This window comes from Phalacrocorax carbo, chromosome 6 (genome assembly GCF_963921805.1).
Source record: "Phalacrocorax carbo chromosome 6, bPhaCar2.1, whole genome shotgun sequence".
Classification (NCBI taxonomy): domain Eukaryota; kingdom Metazoa; phylum Chordata; class Aves; order Suliformes; family Phalacrocoracidae; genus Phalacrocorax; species Phalacrocorax carbo.
In genome coordinates this window covers 52,637,941-52,664,104 of record NC_087518.1, presented here as the reverse complement: position 1 = coordinate 52,664,104, position 26,164 = coordinate 52,637,941, and the positions used below count along the sequence as shown (strand labels likewise).

General features: G+C 38.6%; 1 protein-coding gene across 1 annotated transcript in view; it reads right to left on the bottom strand.

Annotated features, from left to right (window-relative positions):
• Positions 1–5,238: 5,238 nt before the first annotated feature.
• Positions 5,239–26,164, bottom strand: part of ST6GALNAC3 (ST6 N-acetylgalactosaminide alpha-2,6-sialyltransferase 3) — a 227,153-nt gene continuing 206,227 nt past the window's right edge. Inside the window, exons 4-5 of the mRNA XM_064455317.1 lie at positions 14,541–14,648; positions 5,239–12,931 (exon numbers count right to left, since the gene is read on the bottom strand). Coding sequence (XP_064311387.1) covers positions 12,745–12,931; positions 14,541–14,648 — 295 coding nt within the window. The 3' untranslated portion in view covers positions 5,239–12,744. The remainder of the gene's footprint in view (positions 12,932–14,540; positions 14,649–26,164) is intronic.

Here is a 26,164-nt window from a genome sequence, read left to right as displayed (position 1 = left end):
CTTATTTCAAGGCCTGAGCAGTAGCACTTGATGAACTATACGCACTATAAGAATAGGTTGAAGGAAAAGTTGGTCACAGAAAGCAGGATAATGTTTCATCGTGTATTAAACAAGTAAGTCATCAAACCCCACAGCCAGGCAGCTGCAATCCAAACACTGTTGACACTCAGTTTACAAAACATTTCTGATAAGTGCTTTTGTTGTAATTAAAAAGCTGTGCAAGTCTACCCAGATGTGTTGTAACCAGTACCTTATGTCCTGTGCCAAGATGAGGACAGACCTCACCTGTCAAAGACAATTTAGATAGCTCTCCTCTGGACAGGAAAAGAGTTAATCAGAAATTTTCTAGTAGAATGTTTTGCTTTTTCCAGTGAAGAATGCTAGTTAGTTGCCATTTAAATCTCCCATAGAAAGATGCAGATTTTGATCAATCTTCTGACAAAACAAGCCAGTTCTTAATCTTTCATATTTTGACAGTTCCTCTGCTCACTTTACATACTGTCTCAGAACCTAGACTCTGTAGTTCCCAAATTCTGCCAATCCAGAGGCGAAATGGGAGGTGCTAACCCAGGGACTGGGCTGCCCATGGGGCTGTGGTTTTTTTGTATGACAATAAAAAGAAGGGCCCAAGCAGATGTGTTAGAACAGCTTACGTTTTCACTTGAAAACAGACAGCTTTCCCCCATCTCCCACTCACCACTGCCCAAATTTCAGAATCCTCCGGATGCAGAAGAGTTTTTCAAAAAAGGTCAGTTAGGGATCGTATGTAGACAAACCAATCTGGGGAAAAGGCTGGAGATACAAAGATGATTTGAAGGACTGTTTTTGCAAAAGGAAAAGTAGATAACAGTACAGTGTTCCTGCACAGCCTGAACTCGAGGTTTGTCTTTAAGATTGAACAGACATCCAGTGTCAGAGAGCAAGGATCATTGGTGATTTCACATTAAGCATCAGTCACTCTGCTTCACAGGGGGTTGTCTCACAGATCTTAGACAAGTTCAGGGAACCCTGAATGTTGCTGAAGGAGAAGAATGCCTACACAATCCTCTAGGATATTACCCTTGGCCGGCAAATCAAGGAAGACAGGAAAGAAAGATTCTGAACATGGAGCATCTGTCTTTCGATGCGGGTGAAAGGATGGCACAGTTCGGGTGGTCTCCTGTTCAGTAGAAAGGCAAACAGCCTGCTAGGGAAGAGGCTGAAAATGAGTGCTAAAAGGGGAATTGATTAAAAAAACACAAACCCAACCAAACAAAACCCCAAATGAGTCCTCATTCAGCATGAAATCAAGATGGCAAAACCAAAATTAATCAAGGATGTAGAGATAGTAGATTTTCTATAAACCAGTACAAAAGAGTCTGGGTAAAAAAGAAAGGAATCAGAATTACGTACTTATGAAATTCAGTGTAGCCGGTATTACTGACACTAGATGGGAAAAGCTGCATAAGTGAAACATTAAAATCAATGGTTATAACCTATTTTGGAAAGATCAAGTAGAGAGAAGGGGGAGAAGAATGGAAGTCTACGGTAAAAAAGACACAGTCTGTTTTCAGGACACTGGCAGCTCAGAAGCAAATGATCTTGAATGCAATGGATCAATACTCTAACAGATAAAACACTAGATGGGATAGTAGCTGCTGCCTGCAAATCACCAAATCATAGAAGAGGGCAGGATGACTGGATGCTTTTGCACCTTCTGTAATGTGTAGGAGCAAAAAAGCTGTACTATCATCTGAGATTTCAGTCTGCCTGACATACGCTTAAAGTTTCATGATGCTGGTACTAAAACCTCTGCAGAATTTTTGAACATTATATAAGAGCATTTCTTAAACCAAAAAGGGAAACTCTCCAAAAATGAGAATTTTCTGTGAAATCTAATCTCACAAATAATGAAAAGAGATCAGAGGACTTGATAAGAGAACTAAATATTAGTGGCTGTGATGATAGCATGATTGCTTTTTAACGGCATAAAGAGAATGAAGCCCAAACAGTAGTATGGATGGTGCAGACTTCTTACCAAACTAAAACTTATTGTAAAAGGAGAATCACCTAGGAGAGAGAACTGATCAATAATTGGAAAATGCAAATATTTTATTTAATAGTTGCAAAATTAGGAAAGCTGTATGTGTTTAAAAATATCTCGCTCAAAGGGTTAATGAAAGTCTCTACATAATTGTAAATCAATGAAATGAAGAAAGAAAGTTGATAACAGTGAATATAGAGTAGAAGTAAGGAATTACATAAATAATTCCTTCAATAAGTGTAGCCAAGTTGTAAGGAGAAATTTATGGCCAGAGAATTAAGGACAATATTTTTCAAATACATTAGGGATCCTGACAATGGTACCAGTTCTTTATCAGATTGAAGTGGAAGATTTGTTAAGAGTAATGAAGACAAGAAAGAAGTGTTCAATAAGTATTTGTGTTCAGTATTTAACGAAAAGACCGACAATTGGTGATGGCCTGTGAGGATGATGAACTACCAGGCAACAAAAACCCCAAAGAAAAACATTAAATGGAAGCTACTAAAGTAAGAAATATTTGCATAGGAAACTTCAGGTAACTTGTATCCAAGAGCTGTTAAAGAGCTGACAGGGATCTATATTGTTACTACTGCTTTTTGCTAAGTCTTGGAACAATTGGGAAAGTTCCAGAAAGCTGGAAGAATACTTATGTTGTGTTAATATTTAAGAAGGATAAACTTAATGACCTAGATAATTATAGTGCTGTCAGTCTGAAATTGATTTCGAGCAAAGTAATGGAATGGCTGACAGGGGACTCAATTACTAACTAATTAAAGAGGAGAAATATGGTAAATGCCAATCTAAGTGCAATATGGAAAATAGATACTGTCAAACACATTTGCTGGCTTTTTTTCCAATTGTGACTACAAGCAAAACACAACAGTGTTGATATACTTTGATTCTATATGACATTTGATGTGGTATTCTTGACATTTGAGTTAAGAAACCATGATAATACAAAATTGACATGTCGCACATTAAATGAATTGAAAACTGGTTAACTGACATTTCAAAATGTGAATTTAAATGGAGAATGATCACGGAATAGGTATTCTGCTGGGATAGCTTCCTGGGCATACTCTAGTTAACATTTTTATCAACAATTTGGAAGAAAACCCAAAGGTTTGCAGAAGACTCAGTCATTAAGGGAGAAGTAAGTAATAAAAAGAAAAGATCACTGAGACTAGTTGTCAAGAATTATTGGGTGATCTGGTGCAAACTAACAAAATAAGATCCAAATGTAAAGCCACAGGAAAAAAAATCTTCAGGGGGATAGGCTGGCTATTCTATATGGATTTGAAAATGTCTAAGGTGGGTAATTCTTTTTACCTGAGTATCTGGTTGTATGACAAATAATCAAATAAATTCACATTCATATCCCATGCCACTACTATTATATGAGCCAGCAGTGTGCCCAAGTGGCCAAGGCGGCCAACAGTATCCTGGCTTGTATCAGCAATAGTGTGGCCTGCAGGACTAGGGCAGTGATGGTGCCCCTGTACTCAGCACTGGTGAGGCCGCACCTTGAACACTGTGTTCAGTTTTGGGCCCCTCAGTACAAGGAGGACATGGAGGTGCTGGGACATGCCCACAGAAGGGCAATGAAACTGGTGAAGGGTCTGGAGAACAAGTCTTATGAGGAGTGTTGAGGGAACTGGAGTTGTTTAGTCTGGAGAAGAGGAGGCTGAGGGGAGACCTTATCGCTCTCTACAGCTACCTGAAAGGAGGGTGTAGTGAGGTAGGTGTCGGTCTCTTCTCCCAGGTCACTAGCGAGAGAATAAAATGGCTTCAAGCTGCATCATGGGATGTTTAAATTGGATATTAGGAAAAATTTCTTTATAGAAAGAGTGGTCAGGCATTGGAACAGGCTGCCCAGAGAGGTGGTGGAGTCACCATCCCTGGAGATTTTTAAGATGTGTAGACGTGGCACTTTGGGACATGGTTTAGGAGGCACGGTGGTGTAGGGTTGATGGTTGGACTTGATGATCCTAGAGGTCTTTTCCAACCTTAATGATTCTATGAATGTACTTCAAGAGTAATATACAAACCTAAATGTCCTGCATGGAAAAAGGATGAAATGAATCCATATTACATCATGCTATTAATATGCATTCACAGCTCATGCTGTAATGGTTCTGAAGGGACCATTATAGTATATTCAGAGAGTACGTCTGAAAAATAACACACGAATTCTTAACAAGCCCCTTGGCAGCATATCAGATTTGAAGGACCCTCAAAGCTGAGCATGTGAATGGCATTTCTTCCCTTTATTTAGTTTTGGTCTTACCACAGAAATTAACTTTTTCCTTCCCCTCATTGCAGTGGCTGACAAAAGAGCCCAGTTTGTAAAGGAAATAAATTTCTGTGCCATGTGTACCTGAGTTCCAGAATCTGGTCCAAAATTTGATGGTAACTGTTGCTGCATTATATACACCAGTACTGACAAACACATCTGGAATCTCCAGTCCTTTCACAAACCCAGTCAGTCTCTATGTGTTTAATTCACCATATAGAGACCAAGTTAAAATGTACACATTGAATCTGTTTCTTTTTAATCACATTCTTAGCTGGGCAATAAAAAAGGAAAATCAGAGGCTAGTTAGAGGCTAGAGGAGTTCTAGTTCCTTTCCTCCCTTAGCTCCATTGCACGATGGAAGAGAAGTTATGTAGGTCCTCCTCATACTCTTGTCAGCCTTGTAGCTGCAAGTAGGGGTTTGCACCTTTTCATGAGATGTGATCTCTCCCACAGCCGCTCAGTCTTACACAACTCTCTCAAGCATGTGCGGAATGTCCGCTCCTAGGGGTTTTGATGACTTGACTTCTGAGTCCTCTGCTCTGAGAGAGTGCTTGAAGGACTTACCCTTTATGGATAGGATCCAATGGACCTTTCCTAACAATCCCCATTTCTGTGTGCACGTGTGCGCGCAACGTGTGTTTTAACACAAAGAAATAAACACGTGAGCTCTTGTAAGTGTAGGTTTTGTGGCTGAGTTTACCCGATATTACTGGATACATTTAGGATAGATACTTTAAAATGTCTCTAAAGTCAATTAAGAAATAATTTAGGCATAGTTTATGTTTGTGTGTGGCTGATTATAATACTTTCTACAAGAGAGATCTTTGTTCTTTTGTGTTCAGTGAATTGTCAGGTATTATTATAGTGGCACATACGTAAACAAGAATAAAAGTGTTGAGGTATAAATCATGTTAGACAATTGGAAAATCATATACATTTATTAATATTTTAAAATAACCCAGGCACAATTTTGCAAGTACATAGAAGCACATTCTCCAAATGGGAGCAAAAACTAAGTAGCATATAGCAAGTAAACACATGGCAAAACATCTAAAATAAGTATAAATAGTATGAAAGTTTCCTAAGTCTACAGTGATATCTACTATGAATACACTTGTGAGCATTACAAAAAGGTAACCAAAGAATACATGTAATAAATAGCGTAACATGAACTTACTAAATAAGTTTATGCTATCAGCATATGGTAGCAACTCTCTGAGAATGGAATGCTTGTACACTGTATATACATGCACATATGCACACATATACAGATACAACTGGAAGGCCACAAGAACAGAAATACCCTGTGAAAATGATAAAGGGAATTTTTATGTGTGATGCAGTATATTAACCAATGCATGTGTTAGCAAGCATCCAGCGTGCTCATGATAAAATCACATCCACAACTGGAGTCACAGCTGACTCTTCATCAGACTAAGCACTTTCCGTGCTGTACCCATGCTGGATACCTCTGTCCTGTACCGCATTCCTGACTTACTGAGCACACTTGGATGCTAATCTTAGGAGGAGTTGGAAGCCCTTGATTCCCATGCTCTGACAGGAGGAATCAGATCTCAGCTATGAGAGAAAAATACCTATGGGGAAAAAAAAATACCCGTGCAAAGCCTGAGGGGGGAAAAACTCATCGAAGGACTCTATTTAGCCAAAAGATGGGCTAACAGGAGTTTTACTTTCCTGTGGGGCAGTCCAGCATAGAGGCCTCACTTAAAAAGCTTTAGTTTACATGATAGAGTGGTCCTGAGGATGTGAACTAGATTACTTTTGGATGAAACTAAAAGATGTGCTCCAATCACTAGTGGCATTCAGCCCGTGGGACCAAACTAGAGACTGCGCATGGTGTGGAGATCAGGTCCTTAGCACCAACAGTTTCAGGCTACAGATCTGATCCAGATGATCTAATTCCTTGTTAATGTAGACATAAGCTTTGGAAATATATAGAATTAACATGAATCAACCAGTACTATAGCCCATATTTACCATGTAAGAGATTAGTCTTATTTGTCCTTATTTGCCACTGGAAAAAAAGACTTTCCCTATAGGCACTCTTTGTGACTGCAGCTGTGCGTGCATGTGTCTGTGTATGAGGAGGGGACAGATGAACAGCCAAAAGAGCAGCGAGCACACAATTTTTTTTCTCCAGTCATCCTCAGAAATACTATTGTCAGCAGCAACAATACAAAAAAACTACAGGCATCTTAGCGAGTCTTCTACATGTGCAATTCCTGTTAAAAAGATACTCCCATAAATGTCAAAAATTTGTGATCGCTGCCCTGCCAACATCTTGACGCTCTCCGTCTCAATAAAGTAATTCTTGATGTTACACTCAGGTATGAGATTTCCTTGTAATAGAACACAGAATCGTGACTGTGAGCACTAGAGTAAGTTCACAAAAGCAAGTTTAACTATTTCTGATATTCCAGTGAAAAATGTCAAATTTAGTAAATATTTCCTGACTGGTTTCAGCAATTTATTTGCTGCTAGCTGCTAATGGCCCTTACAGAGCTCCAGCAAAGTGCACTGGGCAATGCAGGATATGAGAGACAGAAAAAGCACTACTTCCACTGCTTAAACTAAAGTTACACACAACTTACATTATTTATTATAGTGTGAGAATAAAATGTGTAACATGCTATCATGCATAATACATGGTAAGAACATGCATTAGTTCAAGTTTACAGTCTCTTTATGGCCCGTAAATCAGAACGGCAGTGGCAGCTGCTGACAGCTGCATATCTTGAGGAATTCTCTGAAAGAGCAGCAAGCAATGCAAAAAAGACATGAAATCAGCTGTTTCAGACACCCATAAAATGGTGACTCTTTGTGAGTTAATCTTACAAACAGTAACAAAACCCAGTGATAACTTTCCCACCGCATTCAAAGAAGCCAAGTTCAGCACCTGAGGCGAGACTGTGCCCCAAGCAAGATCATGCTGCTGACTTGAGGGAGCATCCCTGCTCTGCCACCTGTCGTTCCTCACCCCCAAGTTAGCATCACCACTCCCCTGGCCCCACAGAAGGGGAGGACGGGGGACACTTATGAAGCTCACAGTCTGCATAAGTCAGCTGAAGAATGCACTTCATCCAGTGGGGCTGGAAAGGGCCCAAAGCTACGGCTGGGTGGGGAGCCTATGAAAGCTGTGGGAGCAGGCCCAGGGATGCCACGCAGGTTATTACAGCATCTGCAGAAGCCCTGTCTTTTAATGGGGAGAGACCTTCTCTTTCTCCTTCAGCCCCTTCCTGGAGGGTTTGCCTAGGGGACTCCAACCCAGAACAGACACATGAGAGCTCTGTAGATAATGCAATACAAGGTTTTCAAAAAGCTTGCTTTTCTCTGTGTCATTAGCTAGTCATCATAGCGATAGCCAGAAAAATACATACGAATCTGGTTGTTGGCTGTTTACCATATCATTCTTTAATCCCCCATGATTAAGTCACATTCCTCTGCATCCTCTCAGGAAAGAGGGAACAGAATGAGACACATCTGCTGAAAATTAAACACTTTCTCCTCAAAAGAACTACGCCAAGTCAGGAAAACCAGGCCTTTTTTAGTAAAGACATGAGGCTGTTGTACACAGTACATCACAATGCCCACAGACAGCTCTGGTGTCACCCTTTGGCACTAACACAGAGTTTCGCTCTTGCAGGAACCCTAAGGTTCATCATAAACAAACTTTACTGAAGCACAACTAAAGACATATGCTATTTCTGAGATACATGCAGAAAAAAAAGTGAGCAAGATATAGTCATCAGTATGTAAAGTGCTTCTGATTTTCTACTTGACTAAGGGCACAATCCAGTTATAATTCACGAGTGATTACTTATTTAATTCTTACTTACCTGGGACATATGGTCTGGTTGAGCACCTGTGCTCTGTTGCCAGCAATTTTTGTGTGGGGTCTTACTTTCGTCCAGCCCACGAGCAGGTGAATAAAGACCGTCTGCATCAGCCCTCCACTCGTTGGATGGGCTCCCCTTTACTAGCTGAGCACTGCATTACATGCACACGGCACTTCTCAGACAAAACACTGCTTACCTTAGTGCCTGGGAGTGCAAAATTTTACTGGGCTGGGTGCTCTGTTCATGAACTTGCCAAAGGGATTTCCATTAGTTTTGAATTAAGGCCTCAGAGATTCCTAAATCAGTGAGTCTTCAGATAATTTAAGTTGTGTCAGGCTGGCTTCTTCATCCCTGGTGGTGTATATATAGAAATCTTTAACAGCACAGAATTTGCTTCTACTTTTTCCTGTAAAGGGCATGTTCTCCCATTGCTGGTGATTCCTACTGGAGAGAGTAGGACAATAGCTCTACATAGGAGTTAAAGGCATTTGAAGAAACAGAATACTTTGGAAAAGTATTTCCAGGAGAGATCAATGGGTACTCCTCTCCTAAAGCACTTTAGGGGCATTTTTTAGAAGTTGGAACACCATCTGCTCCTAAGTAGAGCTCTTCCTCAGTCCTTCCCACTTACTGATGTAACTGATACGAGCAGTCTGCAGATGGAGCCTCCCAGCCCAGATGGAAAGGGAATTTGGCTGGATACATAGACTACTTTTTTCCTTCATGAAGAGGCCTTGGTATAAACAGAGGGATGTGATCTGGACACCTAGATGACGTTGGGAACATGTCTGCTGTGTCTGTTTGGAAAAGAAAAACCCCAGTTTTTTACATTATTCAGTTAAGTAGCTGTGAATTAGTAAACAGCCAGTCAAAAATTATTTTTCTTAGGAAAATTTCTGCTCCTATTTAAAACTTTTTTTCCCCTTGAAAAAAAATTATATCAGATGGTAATGTAACATAAAACATAAAGTGTATTAAAATTTAAACATTTATTAAAACCAAGCCTACAGCACAGCAAGCCAAACAATGAACACCTTTGGTTTTCCTTCAAAAAGTGTAGTTTAAAAAACTAAGAAAACATAAGAAAGAAAACATTTGGTGACCACATAGCTGACTGATGGCAAAAAAAGAAGCCAAATTATTTGTGAGTATTCCTCTATTAGCAACAATGCGAAGATCTATTTTGAAAACCACAGGTAAACTCCCTGCTTGTTTTATACACATGAGTAGTTGATTAAAATAGGGCTGCTTGAATGAATAAGCAATTAGGATCTGATTACATTCAGGTAAACTGTAGTTTATTCTTTATTTTAAAGAATTAATAAATGATTCTCAACTGATGTCTTAACTGCTCTCAGAAGGTGAATCACCAAGGCCTCTTACTACACAGCCAAGCACTGATATTCTTTTTTCAGTACCGCAATGCTGATTTTCAACAGATTTCTACAAAGTAATTTCTTTGTAGAATCATCTTTAACACAGCGGTCACAGTTCCTTACTCATATAATAAAAATCATGCAAATATGTGTTTAGTTTATGCTGAAGACAGGCTCATTTAAATATGGGAACTGATGTTCATTTACTCTAGTGTGAATGAAGCCTGCTGCAATGTTTCTAAAAGTGGATCTGCTCTTACTGCAAATCCAAGTAGAGAGCAACACTTTTACTTTGCTCTGTGACAACTGCACTCTAATGATGTTCTCAATTTTGCTGTACATTTAGCTGTTCTTAGAGATGTATTTTTTCTTAGCTAGACTTTGCATGAGATATTGTTTCATACAGCATGCAAACACTCTACAAGGAGCTTCCATAGGAAGCTCATATTTTGCAAAAGGTCTATGGTGATTTGCCAAGTCTTAATTATCTTAAAAATTTTCTCAGGCTTAAAAACTGTCTTGCATGTGAACACAGCTCAGGCAGAATCCTTATTCTGTGCTTCTTGGGGAGAAAGACTGTGCTTCACGAGGACACTTCTCAGGTAAGTCTGTCCAGCCCAACTGCAATTCCATGTGCAGCACTTCCATAGTAACTCTCTATTAACCCAAAGACCTTCTAAATACAAGTTCAATTTGACTGATGTGTTCCTTTCCAGCTCCTCTTCCCACAAGGGAGCTATAGGTTTTCCCAGGCTGCCCTGTACAATATGTGTAGAACATTCTCCCTAGTTCTGTGCATCCTGCATTTTTCAAATCCTGCATTACATTTTTTTATTAGCTTTCCATCTATCTAGCCATCCATCTGAACTGAGAAGATGCGTATGCATGTGGCGATAAATCTAGCTTACTGTCTTTTGCTACTACAACTCTTCATCTATCCACAACCCTTCCCCTCTTGATTTCACCCCATGCTATATTAGCCTACAATTGGTTTTAAACTCCAGGGACGAGAAGCAGCCACTTCAATTTATTTGTATATTACAGCGTTGCCTGTAGCCTTCAGACACTTTGGGCACCTCTTCCACAAGGCATTATACAAATACATTGCAAATGAGAATATCCATCTGAAGAGCTTATAAGAAAGTCAGTCAAGACAAGGAGTAGGAAAATATTATTGTTCTCCATTTCCAAACAGGAAGGCAAGACATCAAGTCACACAGGAAGTCTGGGACAGAGCCTGTATTTGAATATAGATGTTTATCCAAGATCCTAAGCATGGCCCCAGCCTTTGTCTGACAACGAGCATGAACACTTACAGCACTAAAGTAAGCAGTGAAAGCTGAGCTATACTAAAAATAAAATCAGGAAGCTGCATTTACAGTAGAAAATAAAAGAGGCAAGAAGGATGATACCTGGGCATCACCTACCAACAGGAACAAGAAACTAATGATGATGAGGAGGAACACTGGTGAAGAGATTTCCTCCACAACCTAAGAGTTGCAGCTGCTGCTGAGAGAATATATATGAAATCAACATATAAAATATAGATTTATATATACAAATATACAATAGGAAATAGTCAGTATACAAATACTTACATGTAAAAATAGCTTTTTACTTTCCCCTTTTCATGATTTACAAAAGCATACAAAGTTTCCTGTTGGTTAATGTTTAAGTAGTGTGAGTAAACCCTGTGTGTCATGTTCCACATGTAATTCTTTCAAGTGTTCACAGTATTGGCTATTACAGTGTTGAATCTGACATTCCAGATGTTAAAATATTTGTAGGACACATTCTAAAATTAAAGCATTAATTTAAATACAGTTTAAATAAAACTCACTTGTGTAGTTGAATTATGGTCATATTACAGATGATCTGCTGCAGTTGAAAACTTTCCATGAGAGTAAGCTTGGAAATATATATTTCAACTAGAGATGAGTATATTTTAAAATTCTTGAACTGCCTCTTGATGTGCAGATAATACTGTGAGGTGGTGAGTTCTTTCAATTCCATCCGAAGCCATGCAAGCTGAGAGAACTCAGTATTCCAAATTATCTTCTGCAGGAAGCAGATGCGCCAAACAATTCACCATCAGAGCCATCCATACTGTCACTTCAGATACGGGGCAGACAAGGATAAATGACAGGTACCATTGTTTTTGTGTTAAGAATAAATGCTTTGTAACATTATTCATCAGGAAGGTGCTTTATGGACCTAAATTAATCCTCACAACTCCCTTGTGAACTAGATAGAGAGAAACTAGAGATTTAAAATAAATTACGATGGCTGCATGGGAAAGACTGTCAAAATACTGGTATTTGGATGTCGGAGCAACTCAAAGGCACAACTGGGGTAAATGGAGGTGTTCATGAGACAACTTCATGCTAACCATCTTGGGTACTGAAAGCACGCTTGATACAACAGCCAAAGGTTCAGCATGGGCCGCAAAATATAGTCTTTGCTAAGTGCCAAGCTGCTGGAGCTAAACTGTGGGACAACAGCCTCAAAAAGGACAAAAAACATCATCCAAGATGGTGCAGCCTGACCAGGGTGGAAGGCAGCTGCATTTCAGAAGTTATGAACTAATCAGGAGCATTGAGTAAATAATATTTTCTCATGTGAGAGTTGTGTACGGTTCAAGAACCATATTTAGCTCATCTCTAATTTTACGATATATGCAAGTGCTCACATGTATCCATGTATTCAGGTGTTTTTAAAAATTTACTCACTCATAGACCTTAGAGGTCTCTATTTTTCCTCATATTTCTTTTGCGGAAAATTTTTAGTAATGCCACAGATGGAACTAGTGCTGTAGTACTGCACATCAGTTGCAAATACTAATTTTAATTAACTAAGGTGATGGACAAGTTTTAAAGGACCACCACGTTCTCTGTGTACACCTGTATATACAGGAAATCTCATCTGTCTTTAACTGCTACTGCCTTGAAGTAAAATCCAGTTAAAGTATAAAGTGCATTGTGTGGAGTAAAACCCTAAGAAATAACAAACAATGTGTCTGCCTTCCACAGATTGATTAATTTTGCTTAACAGCTGAACCATCACCCTCTTTGTCTTCTAGTTTTTAGTTTAGTGTTACCTAGGCTGAGAAAGGCCAGCCAGATGTAAGCAAAATTATTGTAAACTGAGACATTTTTGTAATATGCTGTTAAGGGAGAGTTAAGAAAACCAGTATCAAGACACTGTCCAGTTGGGGTGCGTAAATGTTATTGTGTGCTTCTTGGCCCATTTAGCAAATACTTTCTTTTCTGTGATAAACCTATGGCCTCCGTATGGAGCGTTTTCATGCAGAAAGTATTCTTCACACTCATCTCTTCCTGGCTCATAATAGTGGTAGGGAACTTTACGAAAGCCTTCTGACCTAGGGAGAAAAAAGATACACTTAAGAATTATTTCCAAGAAAAACATTAATCTATACTGAGCCTGAATTCCCTGAAATCCTTTCCATTTGTCAGCACCTGAGATCCTTTGCTAAATTGAGTAAGGGTTTTCATTACAGCATGATTTGTATGAATTTTCCAATAGAAAATGAAGCTATGTGTCTCTCAAAATATACTCATCTTCAACTTCTTCAACTTCAGTAAGAAGCTGATGGGCTGGCTCTCATGGGTACTGCATATTTTGTGTAACCTGGGAGAACTCAGTCCATACGGCTCCATCTCTAAGCAAGTCTTCTCATTGGATAGTCCCAACTCTTGAAACTGGTTCTTGAACTGGCCGAATAAGGCAGTTATAAGAATAATATATGTTGTAAATAGGTAATGCAGTCAGAATTGCAGCTTTGAGAAAAACCATCCTTCTCTGCTGCCAATAGACTGAAGTGCTATCATACTGTTTACTGGTTTCACTTCAGGGCTATGTAGTGCCAGCTTGGCTGAACTGTGTGAGGACAACTTTAGTCCTGTCACCCCTCAACTCAGGGCACCTACTGTGTTTTCATAAACAAAGAACAACATATGTTCGTTCCATCTGGATGACTCACTCAATCAGAGAGATCTGCAAGTTCTAAAAAGTCAGCCTCTAATGTTAAGGCACCCTAATTAAACAGCTGTGACTCAAATTCCCCCCTTTTTTTCATAGGGTCTGCCAGGAATGTGTCCCACTCTGGAGTAACACAGAATGCAGAGTGAAGAGTCTGCACAAAGACTTTACTCTAGGAGCTGGGGACCCAGTGGAATGGTTACATGCAAGACTTGAACCAGCCTAGGTACAGAAGAACAGATTTATACTAGTATCATACATTGTTTATGGTATTTCCTAATTTTCTGAATGAGGAATAGTTTCATTTTATATTTTGCTACCATATACTGTAGATTAAAGCATTTAACTTGGACCTTAAAAAAACTGCATTTAGAGTTATACTTCTGACAATAGGATTACTTCATTGTCACTGTAAGGTCACTAACAGTAGTTGTTTGGAATTTATGTCAGTTTACTGTGATAAAGCTCGCAGGACTTGTTTTATTATCTAATTAGAAACCCCCTACTACTCAAAACAAGCCATATATAACCTAGAAAGTTCAAGCAGGTTGCTCAATGGTGTTGAAATGTAATTTCAGGTAACTATCCTGGGCTAATCAGCTTCTTTCACTTCCAGGTGCATTTGGTATTCAGAGAACTAATATATTAGTATTTTCTCTATAGATTTGTTTTAGCCGTAGAAGTAAGTACATATTGTCAGAAGACTATGAATATACTTTGTTTCCAGCTAATTCAGAAACTGCAAAAGATCTTTGATTAGAAATAGTTCCTTATGGCATCTGATGTTAGATTTTGTAAATGTTTTGATTTTGTCAACAGCAAATGCTGTATCAGGACTAAAGATGCTGACAGTAGTGTCACACCAATGCAAAACACTGGGAAATGACGGCCTGATCCATTCTTTGGATTTATGATATTAAAATCAATTGTGAAATTTTGACAAGACATCAGAATTGTAGATGCATGAAAATAATTTCCTGTGATCTTACTTGCAGTAGGTGTCATTTATCATCCCATAGACGTGAATTCCATAGCAGGCATCCATAGCCAAAATTAAGGTAAACCAACCCGTACTGAGATATGAACCTGACTGGACTCTGTAAAAATACAACATACACAAAACAAATTGCAATGAGAAATTATCAACATTTTATCAAAGAAATATAATCTATTACCTGGGACAAAAGGCATTAAGCAACTTGACAATCTGTCAAAACCATACAATTATTTTGAATTATTTATACGTATGCTCTCATTCTTGCCAGCTTGGGGCCTCAAGCTATTGTCCACAGAAAAAATACTGTGTTGAATATCCGAAGTCAAACAATTCCTCTGCCATAAGGCAGAAAAGAATTTATTTTTACATCCGAAAGATAGCAATTAGTAGAGTGTGGAAAACGAGATAAAGCTCACCAAAAAGCAAACTACTGGTAGAGTTTGTGCTGTGTGCATGTGAGTATGCACCTTCCTCTCCCACAGCAAAATCTTATTCTGCAGTGGGCTATCCTCAGCTTGGAAATTCACATAGTAATGAAAGTTTTAAGGACATTGTCGTAGAAAACCATCTAACACAAGGCTTTGAAAAACAAATTTATGTGCACATCCCTTTACGTAAGTTTGTGTTATCATTCTTTAAGGTAATGTAGCAGAGAGAAAAATACAAGAGGACAGTGCCCAGATTGATAACCTTTGCTGAGATAACTAGTTGCATTAAATCAGTCCAAAAGTATTACCTGCATGAGTGAGAACAAATGACATGGGTAAGGATTTGATTCACACATTGGTTATGTGAGCAAATGTATGCATTGTTAATTGCAGACCAGATACTGTTCACTCTACTCAGACAAGCATTACCAATGGGGGACTGGGAGTCAACAGAGCTACCCATATAACTTGGGCAAGTGAGACTTACTGCTTTAAAATCTCACAAATAATAAGAACACACTTAACCCTCACTGCTCACAGCCTTGTCAAGTCCAGCTTTGTGCATGTATTGCTTTCAGTTTGACTGAAATCAATGAAAATAATTACCTTAAAATTACAAATAATATGTCGAATTTCCAAAGAAAAATATCACAAAAGTCATAAAACCATCTTAATAGAGCCTCAGCTTTGGCTCAGTTTGAGAGACTTGGGTGTGAGTGAGAGGAGGGGATAATTTAGCTTTATGCCACATCTTTTAGCTCTTAGCTTTTGGGTACAGCAGGGAGCAGTCTGTTCTCCATCATTACTTAAAGTAGCCTAAGGTTTGCACACAATTAAGTTTTGCTGCAAAAGAACTCCCAAGCAGGCCTATGTGCGAATCGGTTATCCCCATCAACAAAATCTTCTGAAAACATTTTCGTCCTGGGGTAGAAATAAAGCTTCCAGCTGGAAGAAAAAATATCATATAGCAACATACCCAGCCTATAAAACCCAACTTTCCTGTGAGACAGAAGAACCAACCTCAGGTGTTTCTTCATGGTTCAATGCAAGAACATACTACAGTCTCTTTCCTCCCAGGTAAATCTGCCCATCAGTGGCTTTTGGTTCACGTTCTGTGTTACTTCCTTGCTCTTTCTTGTTGAAGTTTGACTAAATACTAATTAAGATGATGGGTGAAAAAGTAATTGTACAACCTTTATAATGACATTTACCTGACACATGCAGGACTTAGATTCAAATTCCTTCTGTGGTGAATACCTTTTATTATGGAAAATAGAAAAGGTCCAAGAGCTTACATTCCTAAAGAAACTTCAGTACCTCAACTCTCCAAGAGTGTTATTGTACTTGAGAACACTCAAAATAATTTGGGCTACATCTTGTCTTCCTTGTCCTTCATCATTTTTCTATCCCTAGCTTTCCTGAAGCATCCTTTTCCTTGGGGAAACTCCCAAGTGTCTTTTGTAAAGGCTCATTCTGGAAACAATAAATAAAGGGTTAACTTAGTGCTGAAGAGTGACAAGCGGGAACAAAAGGCAGGGTGTCAAATACCCATGTTTCATTAGGTGAACAACAATTATAATTGTGCTTCTTTCCTTGACACCTTTATAGCCACGGAGCTGTACATCTGTTTATCTGTCCTGGTAGGATCTCCATTTCTTCAAATGGAATGTTCTGCTACTGTCTAGCAAAGAGAATTCCCAATCCGATTCATGTTATTTCAGAGTACATTCTGCCATTATGAAAAGCTGCATTGCTTCTAACTTGCTTTCTGCTCTTACACCAGAAGAACACCAGCCTTGAGCTTTTAAAGTCATTTAGAATCATAATAACCATTTATAAGAACACTATGAAGATCAAGACCCTTCCGATAATGGAGGTTTATCACAGAGTACTATATTGACAGTAGCATCTGAAATTTGCTATACTCAGGAGGAAAAAGGAATTTTAAAAAAGAATTAATCAATATTTCATGTCTTGTTTTAACACCATTGGACCTTAGTCCTCTCATCTATATACTACACTGGCAGGATAAATAAAAACAGCAGAGTGAGTTCCCAGGTACCTTCCTTGGGAGATGAAGTACATGACAGAATACAGATTATATACTTTAAAACAAAGCACTTACATTCCTCCCATTTCTTGCTCTGAAGATACATAGGGATACAAGGGAATATACTTAAGCGGTGGGGATTCTGGATGATTTGGTAACACCTTAGAATTCAATCTGATACCGTAAACACACTTTCAACATTCTAATGAAAGCAATATTAGAAATGTGAAAACAATTTTAGCTGTCCCTAAAAAGTCATAAATCTCAGAATGCCTTTTAAAATATCATCCCATAAAACTGTAGTGCAAAGCAATGTCTCAGCCCTTGCTATTATGTTAACACGGTGCACTCAATTTCTTTCTCTACAGGAGAGTTTTACATGTTTTTTTGCCGGGGCTTTTTGAGACTCATTAGAAAGAGTTCCTCTTGTTACTGTAATTGCATACGAATGTCAAATTTTACACGCTGAAAATAAAAGAATCCTCTGTTTATGCGTAGCATAAGGCTATGTTACTGCACAAATCTGAGGGAAGGAGGACATTAATCCCAAAATAGGGAAAACAGGAGTGTGTTAAATATCATCTGTAGAACTACCATAGGCAAATCTATCGTGATATATGTGTGTGCAGCAAATCCAGAATTATTCCCTATGGCTCACAGTGACTTTTTTTTATACTCTGAAATTAATGGGGCACCAGATCTAGGCAGGAAATTGTCTCAACAGCTCAGGAGAAAATAATGCACTATTTTTCAAAAAAAGCATTTTAACAGAAGATGTTTTTGCTTTCAAGACATGATTTACAGCTGGATGCAGCAATAAAAAGGCAATGCTCACAAAAAGTTACTTTGTCTGTTTATCTTGAAAATGAAAGCTGGTTTTGCATACTTCTTACATTATTAGGATTCTTAAAGAAATGTTAGTTATTGGGATGTAATTCATTCTGCTAAATACCATCCAGCATTGCAGAAAAGTACAAAGGCATATGCTTAACATTAAACACAAGGAAAGACCAATGGAATCAACTTAATTAAGATGCTTGAAACAAAGTATATGCTTGCCTATCTTGCTCTTAGTGAAGGTTTAAGAGCTTAAAATGTCATTATTTCATCTCACAATACAAAAATAAGCTCCAAGATTAATAGTTATTTGCACATTTCAAGCCTCAAAACACAGAATTTGCATTTTTAGTAACGCTTTCCATAAACTTCAGTAGAAAGAACTGACTATAGTTACTCACAACACCTTAAAAAGGAGACTCACCTTCTTTTAGAACGTGACATTTTAGAAGAAAATGGTAAAAAAAACATGTTTAGGAATGCTAGAATGTGTAATGTGAATTGCTAGAATTGTAATGAGTGATACATAAAGGTTTAATGAAAAATTAATTTAAAATAAAAGCAATTAGACAGGGTTCTTTAGCTTTAGCTTTCCAATGGTCTACAAAAAGCATAAGAAATTGATATAAAGATGGAATAGAGAATGCGCCATAAAAGCGTTGGTGAGTGAAATTAATCTTCTTTGACATTTATAACCATGCTTTGATGTAGGCTAAATGAAGGAAAAACTAGTTCCTTCTTTCATCAGGGGAAAATGGAGGGACACCAAATATTTTCTTAATGATCAGAGGCAGGTGAGTTCAAATTGGGCAGAAGTTTTGTTGGCACTTGAGTTCTGATTTTACCATGGAGTTCCAGGAAGTTCTTTTCTTTGTTCAATTGTTCCAGGATTTTTTATGTGCACAATCAATTCTAGCTCTATGGTTCAATGGACTGCCATTTCCAGCAGGGACTTCAGTGGTAAAACAAAAAAAATGAAAAAAAAAACAGGGAAAAAAAAGTTTCTTAAGGTGGAGATGATCCGTAGACAACCAATTTCAAGTCAATCTGATTGCAGAAAAGAATTTAGGAGGCTATTTTTTAATTATTTACTGGGAGAAATTAGAGAGCGCAGAAGGTCAATTAAGAATGTTAATTAAGATGAAAAACGAAGAAGTTTAGGACTTCAAGAAGCTATTAAGTAACAGGGAATGTGCCAAAAGCATTAACTAGACACTTTTCCTTTTTTGCTTCATTTCAAAATATTGCAGTAAAATAAAATTCAACAATGACAGATTGATATGACAAGATTCTCCAGGCCAATTAATTGATTAAAAAAATTATCTTTTCATAAAGGCTGTTTACAGACTGTAATCCTCAGATGACCCTCCTACCAAACTACTGAATCTACCGCAGCTTTATTTGCAGCAGCTCATCAGGCCCCTTGATTAATAAATAAGTATAAATAAGGGTATTGGTCTAAACAAACTAAAAGACCTGTAACCCACAGAGTGGACGTCCTTCCAGCACACTAAAAGATTTGTAAAAGTGATTCAAAATAAATAGAAATATTTTCAAAAACTGTGCCAATATTAGCTTAGTCTGTGTTCAGGTAGACATGTCTCTGGTACTTCTTTGCACCCACAGTGCATTGAGATGCCAGTAATCTTCTGGGAGGGGGTTAGTATGCTCTGGTTTTGCCTGGCACTCTGCCACTTGCCATGTCAGCCTCGTCTGTGACTAACCCTCGGGAATGGGGATAGAAGGGACATGGTCCCTCTGCACTCCCTCGTTAAAGACAACCAGCTCTTTTTCTCCTTGGGTTACTGAAGGTTTAGGCATTGCTGAATAACAGCATGTTTCCTTACAAGTGAAAATATGGAAAATTTATCTACCACCACAAACTGGTCATCTGTTACTTAACTCTATGCTAACCAAATTAATGCTACCATTGTACTTATGTTGGCTGAGATTTCTCCTTTATTTTTCTGGGGAAGCATCTCTGAATATAGCTGCTGAACAACTCTTCTTTGCCAAATTAAACGCCCACATTCCTCAAGTCACAGGTTTGGTCTATGCCTTCCTCTTCATATAAAAAGCAGACTCGTAAATGACAGATTAGAATAAGCTCAAATAAAAATGCCCCCACCTCTGAGAGAAAGACAAGGCTCATTTTCCTAGCACCTCTCCTTTGAGGAGCACATATACTTCTCATGCCAGAAAGCTGTCTTCTTGAGAGGAAAAGGAAGTACATTTGGTGCAGGAGAAGGGCAAGACTCTAAATGCTGAAGTGTGTAAGCACTAGCCCAGATTTAGTTCTGTTTTCTGTAAGGTTCAGTGCTTCATTCCTAATAATTTCATTATATACTTTCTGCAGAAAAAAAATAGCACAAGAGCAGTGAAGGCGCAAGCACAGAGAATTGATTTCACATGGTAAAAATGGTTGCTATTTCTGCATTATAAAGATACCTGTTAGGCAGTTGTTTATCATAATTATTCATTCTTTTGTATGAGTGTGTGTGCACACGTGTGCTTGGTTTGCATTCCATAATGATGCAGGACCTCTAATAATAAACTCTCAAGCCCCTCTAGCAGTGAGCAGACTGTCTCACACATTCAAAAGCCCACGCGGTGCTTCAGGTCATCCTGAGAAGTGAAACGTTTATATATGGACAGATGTTTTATTATCCATCATGTATGGTTTTATGCAAAGCTTAAACAAGTGGAATGCATTATGAACAGCACAGACCACATTCCAGATTCAGACAGTGGCTGTGCCCAGCAAGATGTACCTGGGAATGGGGAGGTGAAGCACTCCCGCCAGCCCAAACTCTTGGTAGATCATCCTTGCTGTGAATCTTGAAAATAAACTGCAGTCAGGTGGCACACTGTCCAGTTAATCTCCAGAAATATAGGTTTTCTATCTCTATTAATACTGCACCAATGGAACAGAGGACAAGAGCCAATTTCAGTTGAATTTGCTACAAACCTACAGTAAAAGCTACGCCTAGGTCACAAACTAGCCCATGAGAATCTCCCCTCACAATCTGATTTAAAGAGAGATGTAACAATTAATAAACCTTATGTCAAAATACCCTTGAAAAAAGAGCAGGAAGGACACTTCTGAATGATCACAAAAGGGAACAGAGAAATGATGTCTGTATTTTACTACATCTAATTAAAAAAACCCAAAACAACCAAAAACAAAACCCCAAAAATGCCAAACAATTATTTGACATACTACTTACAATTTTTGGCAAGACGGGAAAAACAATATTAGAAATAAGGAAGAATCTCTAACTGCAATTACTGAAATCCATGTGGCATCTGCTTGGGTATGTAATTTATGCATATAGTTCCAATCCAATGTATGTGTTGCATACATATTTTTTTATTTCTTTCCTCTCTTTCTCTGCTCTATGCAATATACTCATGGAAACCTGAAACAAAGCGGGGTGGGCACGGGGAAAGTAGCTTAAAGAAATCCACTTCTGCTGCTCCACTTCTGTAGTTTCCTTATTTCTGATTCCTTGACCTGACTTTGATGCATCTCAGCTCGGTTGTGAACTCAGGCAACACGAAAAGGAAGTTATTTCATCCAGGCAGAGAGGGCTCCTTCAGATGACTGTGCTGCTGAGCTCAGAGAAGAAAAAGAGAATTCCTGTTTATCGAGAGTAATCATAGAGGTCCAGCTTGCTGCAAAGCACACAGAAAAGAAGCAAGACTAAAGAATTCTAATTAGAACCCCAGCCTTCCAGCCAGTTTGTGTATATATATGTATTATTTTGACGTGATTCTCATGCAGGAAAACCTGTGCTAATCTTTCCAAGTTGAATGGCATCCCCCATAGAGAACAGGAGTTGCTAGGTAAATTTCTTACAGCTGTGGGGCTTCTGTAGCTTGCACTGACTCTTCAGATACAAATTGTGCTCTTGGTGGAAACCGTTTATAGAAGAGTAAATCCGAATCCCAGACTTTTTTGTTCCCCACTCTCTTCTCTAATCCTCCTGTTTCCAGAAATACATATTCTCTTGATTTCTCTTGAATCAAGAATTCTTTTTATCCCTTTCTTAAGTACAAGCTCTGGGCTGAGGCACAGCCCATGCTATTGCATGTGCTCAAGTTATTAGTAAAAGAAGCCTTTTGTAAGTGCCCTGGTTGCAGTTGCCACCTGGGATCTGAAGTCAAGCAGTTTATGCATGATTACCAATACCCTTGACCCACTGGAGGTGTATTGTGCAGAAAGAGAAGTGTATGGCTCCACACATCTCCATTTACACTTGGATTTCGTTGATGAGCAAATGGATGTTTGCATCAAAAGAGGATCCCCAGAAGTGTGGACCATTACAACCATGCACTTATGTTTGGAATTAAGGAAAACTAAATTCACATAAGCAGATTTTAGGGCTAAGCTGCTGGCATCTTTACACAGCCATTTTTCTCTTCAAAAATCACCTGAGTAAAATTCACTCCCCGCCTTAGGAAGACGGAGCTTATCAGGAAATGCAACTCCTCTGGTCTGTGCCAGCACTGTGCTTCCTCCACAGTACAATTACTTATGCTCGCAGCGATTGAAGCAAATGGGAGGTAATGCCAAATCTGCTTTCCCTGGACAGTACTCAAGCCTGCAAGTTAGTTGTGGCACCATGGTGTACTCCCATACCACCCCACTGTTCTCCACTTTCAAATGGCCCATGCTAGGCCAAAGACTTACTGCAGCCCCTGATGGCTGTGACAAAGGGAGCGACAGCTGAAACCTTGACACAGGTTTCACGATTTGTGCCACGGGCCTCTGTAGGGCAGCTTTATGTGCTCTTCTCTTCACCAGTAGCTGCATCCAGTTTTCTGAGTGCTGGCTCAACATTTTCCCACAGCATGAAAGGGTGTAGAGAAGGATTTAGATTTTCATCCTTTGTAACCAAAAATAAATCAAAACTCAAAAGTGTGCCAAGTGGAAGAAAAAAGGACAACAGTGACTTTTTCCTGCATCTACATTTAAATCAATACTTGCTGTCTTGGGTCTGCACATTTTCCTCCAGGGAGGATGTAAACTAAACAGAGCTGCAGTTAATCCAGGATCCCTGAAGAGAACTAATTAAGCAGGCTTTCCCACCCTTTTCTTTTGGTATTAAAGGGCACTTCCTACTTCTAGCTGCATATTTTAGTGAAATCTATTGTAGTTGAATACAGAAGAAATTTCTTGATTAGCTCTTACCTTGTCAAGACAAGATACTGATGGGAGTTCATCTAACCTTGGCTGAAAGCAGCTTAAATTTTTCATACAAACATTTTCTATTAGGCTTTTTTTTTAATGTTTAAAGCAAAAAATATGAAACAACTTTCTAAAGGTGCACATTGTGTGAAGTTGGGATGTGAACAGAGGCTTTTAAAAAGGTATTTTGTTCTACAGCTATGGTGAAAATGAAAGAGCAGCTAGCATGAGACTGTACCCTAACTCTGTTCATTTGAGTGGGGAGAACACAGGACCAGTTGCTCAGCTGATAGAAACCACACTGATGTACATCAGCTGATATCCTTTTACATATTCGACAATCTGCAGTCATTGTGTTAGTTCAGTCATTGCCTCTTTAATGTTAACATGGAAGGGAAGGCAGTGTTACATTTTTCTCCCTTCATTTCACATTTTTCTGACAACTTCGCCTTTCACCAGGATGGAAGCTCATCCAGAAAAAAAGCATATGGAATGCCAGACACATTATTAAAGGGAAGTTTCATTTCTGAAAGGAAAATATTCACTGGAAAAAGAGAAGTCAAACCCCACAGATAAAGCCTTCATCAGTGCACATCCCTCTATCAATCACTTGTCTCTCCCCAGCTGTGGTATTCATAAGAATGTTTCCAGGTATTCTAAAATTAATTCCTAATTTTTGCTAAATTAATCACTGATTATTTACATTACAGTAGCATGGCAAATTCTCACTCTGCAAGGCACTACACACCCAGTATATTGTGAGCGTATGACAGTCCTTGACCCAAAGAGTTCAACTGTCAAATAATCAAGAGAAACAGATTCTTTAGAGAACGTACATATCCTTACCCCTAGTTCTCACAGGGAACAGATGCATACCGAGACTTCCTCCCTTACATTTAAGGCGTGTATATAAGTAGTAATTTAACATGCATGTGAAAGTCTCTCAGCCAAGTATAGCAGGTAGAATGGAATAAAATAAATGCAAGACCTTCTACTACTGTTCCATAGAAACTTCCTAGAATAGTACATTGTGTTAGAAAGACACATTCTCTGAGATTGAATCCAGAGCCACAGTGCTCTTCACTACACTGCCTATTTGCACAAACCAAAAGTTCATTTTAGATTATGGAACATCAATATTTTTAGCAAAAATGAAATCTTAAATCCAGACAAATTATTCTGATGTGGAAAAAAGGAGGTAAAAATAGAACTTGTGTGGGTCTGAATTTTAATTCAAATGCAAGAGGCCATAATGTAACCCATCAGTCAAGCTTTGAAGATGAACTGCTAATTAACACAGATGTTGCCTTCTCTTTTACTACTGTAACTTTCTCCAGATTAACTTTTCCTTAAAGTAAAAAAGGAACAAAATATTTCTCTTTCCCTTTCTTTTTTTGACATGCAATTTCATGAAATGCACATACATCTATAGATATCATATTACTGTTTAGTATAAATATGGTCTTGCTTAATCTCTATATTCCATCCAAATGTCTCCAGTTTTTCACTGCTTTCTTAATTAACCCACCTCTGTTCAACCATCTAGAAAGAAGCAAATAATCCTAGCCTCTGAGCTATTGAAACTTCCCCTACCTTCTCCATTGCTCTGTTTACATAGTAGCTGGCTTTCTGATGGGCACCTCTCACTGTGGACAGAAGAGGTTGAGGTCTAATTAACACCCCACTTGAAATATAGGGTCCCAAATCCTCAGGATATACAAGATTAGCTTTTGTCTTTCCCGTTCTGTTCACCAAGAGCCACTACGTTTATGCAGCAGGGTCTTCTGAAGGCCAGATGCCTGCAGCCACTGACACTGAAGGCAGCGCCTTGATTGCAGACAAATATATTTGGCAGAATGGACAAAGAATGGTGCATTTCTTTTCTCTCAGATGTAAACCTTTAGAAAAAAACATGATACAGCAAATAATTTAGAAAAGCAGAAGACTGCCACAGAGAAGCTCATAGGAAGAGGAACTATGGATCAGAGCAGAATCCCTTCCATCCCACTGCACAGTTCCTTCAACACTGGACAATTTCAGACTATTTTCTTCCCATATTCATTGAATAGACTGCAGGAGGGTAATCGTACAAATGGAAGCTGGGAGAAAAATCTCCATATTTATTAGAATAGCAATGAAATACTCTAAAAGAGAATTTTTATGGCTTCCCTGCTATCAACTGAAGTAGCAAATTAGTTAATTTTCTGAGTCTTTCACAATCCAGCTTTTTGAGAATAGTAAACCCAATTATCGGACTAATCATCTAGCCAGCTCACTGTCAGTATAAGGTACTGCCTAGGTACCAAGTATGGTGAAGAATTCATTTAGCTTCAGGGATTTGATACTTCCAGTGAACCAAAGTTATTAGAACACAATCATGAAGCAGGACAGTGGTCCTTTGCCTTATAAATAAATGCTCTGATTTCTCCTCCACATATTATGTTGTTCTTAGTCACATGATCTTCTGAGTGATTCCCAGTATCAGCTAGTTAAGACTTGGATATGTTGCCAATGAAGCTCTGCAGGCAAGCAGCTCTTTAGAAGGCCACGCACCCGACAGCATACATCAGAGGAGGCTGTTGCTGCTCACTAGGCATCAAAATCCAGGACGTGACAGTTTACTGAATTCTTGCCTATGAGATCTGTGTAACAAACATTCAACAAGCTAATTAATTACAACTAGAAACTACAGCCCACTTGCTACAGCTTAGATGACTGAAGACTACACCTTTTTGGCACCAAACTGTAAAACTTAAAACTGCCAAGAATCTGTTATAGTTACATTACAGAGAGCCTCAGGTAACACTAGTGGCTACATTGCTGGAAGGAATACCACATTAAAAATTAGGAGTTCAATCACACACAATACCAGAGATAGTGTCACAATTAGCTTTACAAAACAACATCATTCTTTAGGAAGCTTTTTCTTTGCCTCTTCATGCTATTTGCCTGATAAGCCCTTGCCAACAAAGACATTATACTAATTACAATTAGTTATACAAAGAGTGGGACAACTGAAATGATTTATTGATCTTTCCTCACAAAATAAACCTTATTTTGAATTCCAAATATACGGTAAGAAAAGTAAAGAAGAAGCCCCAGATGGCATG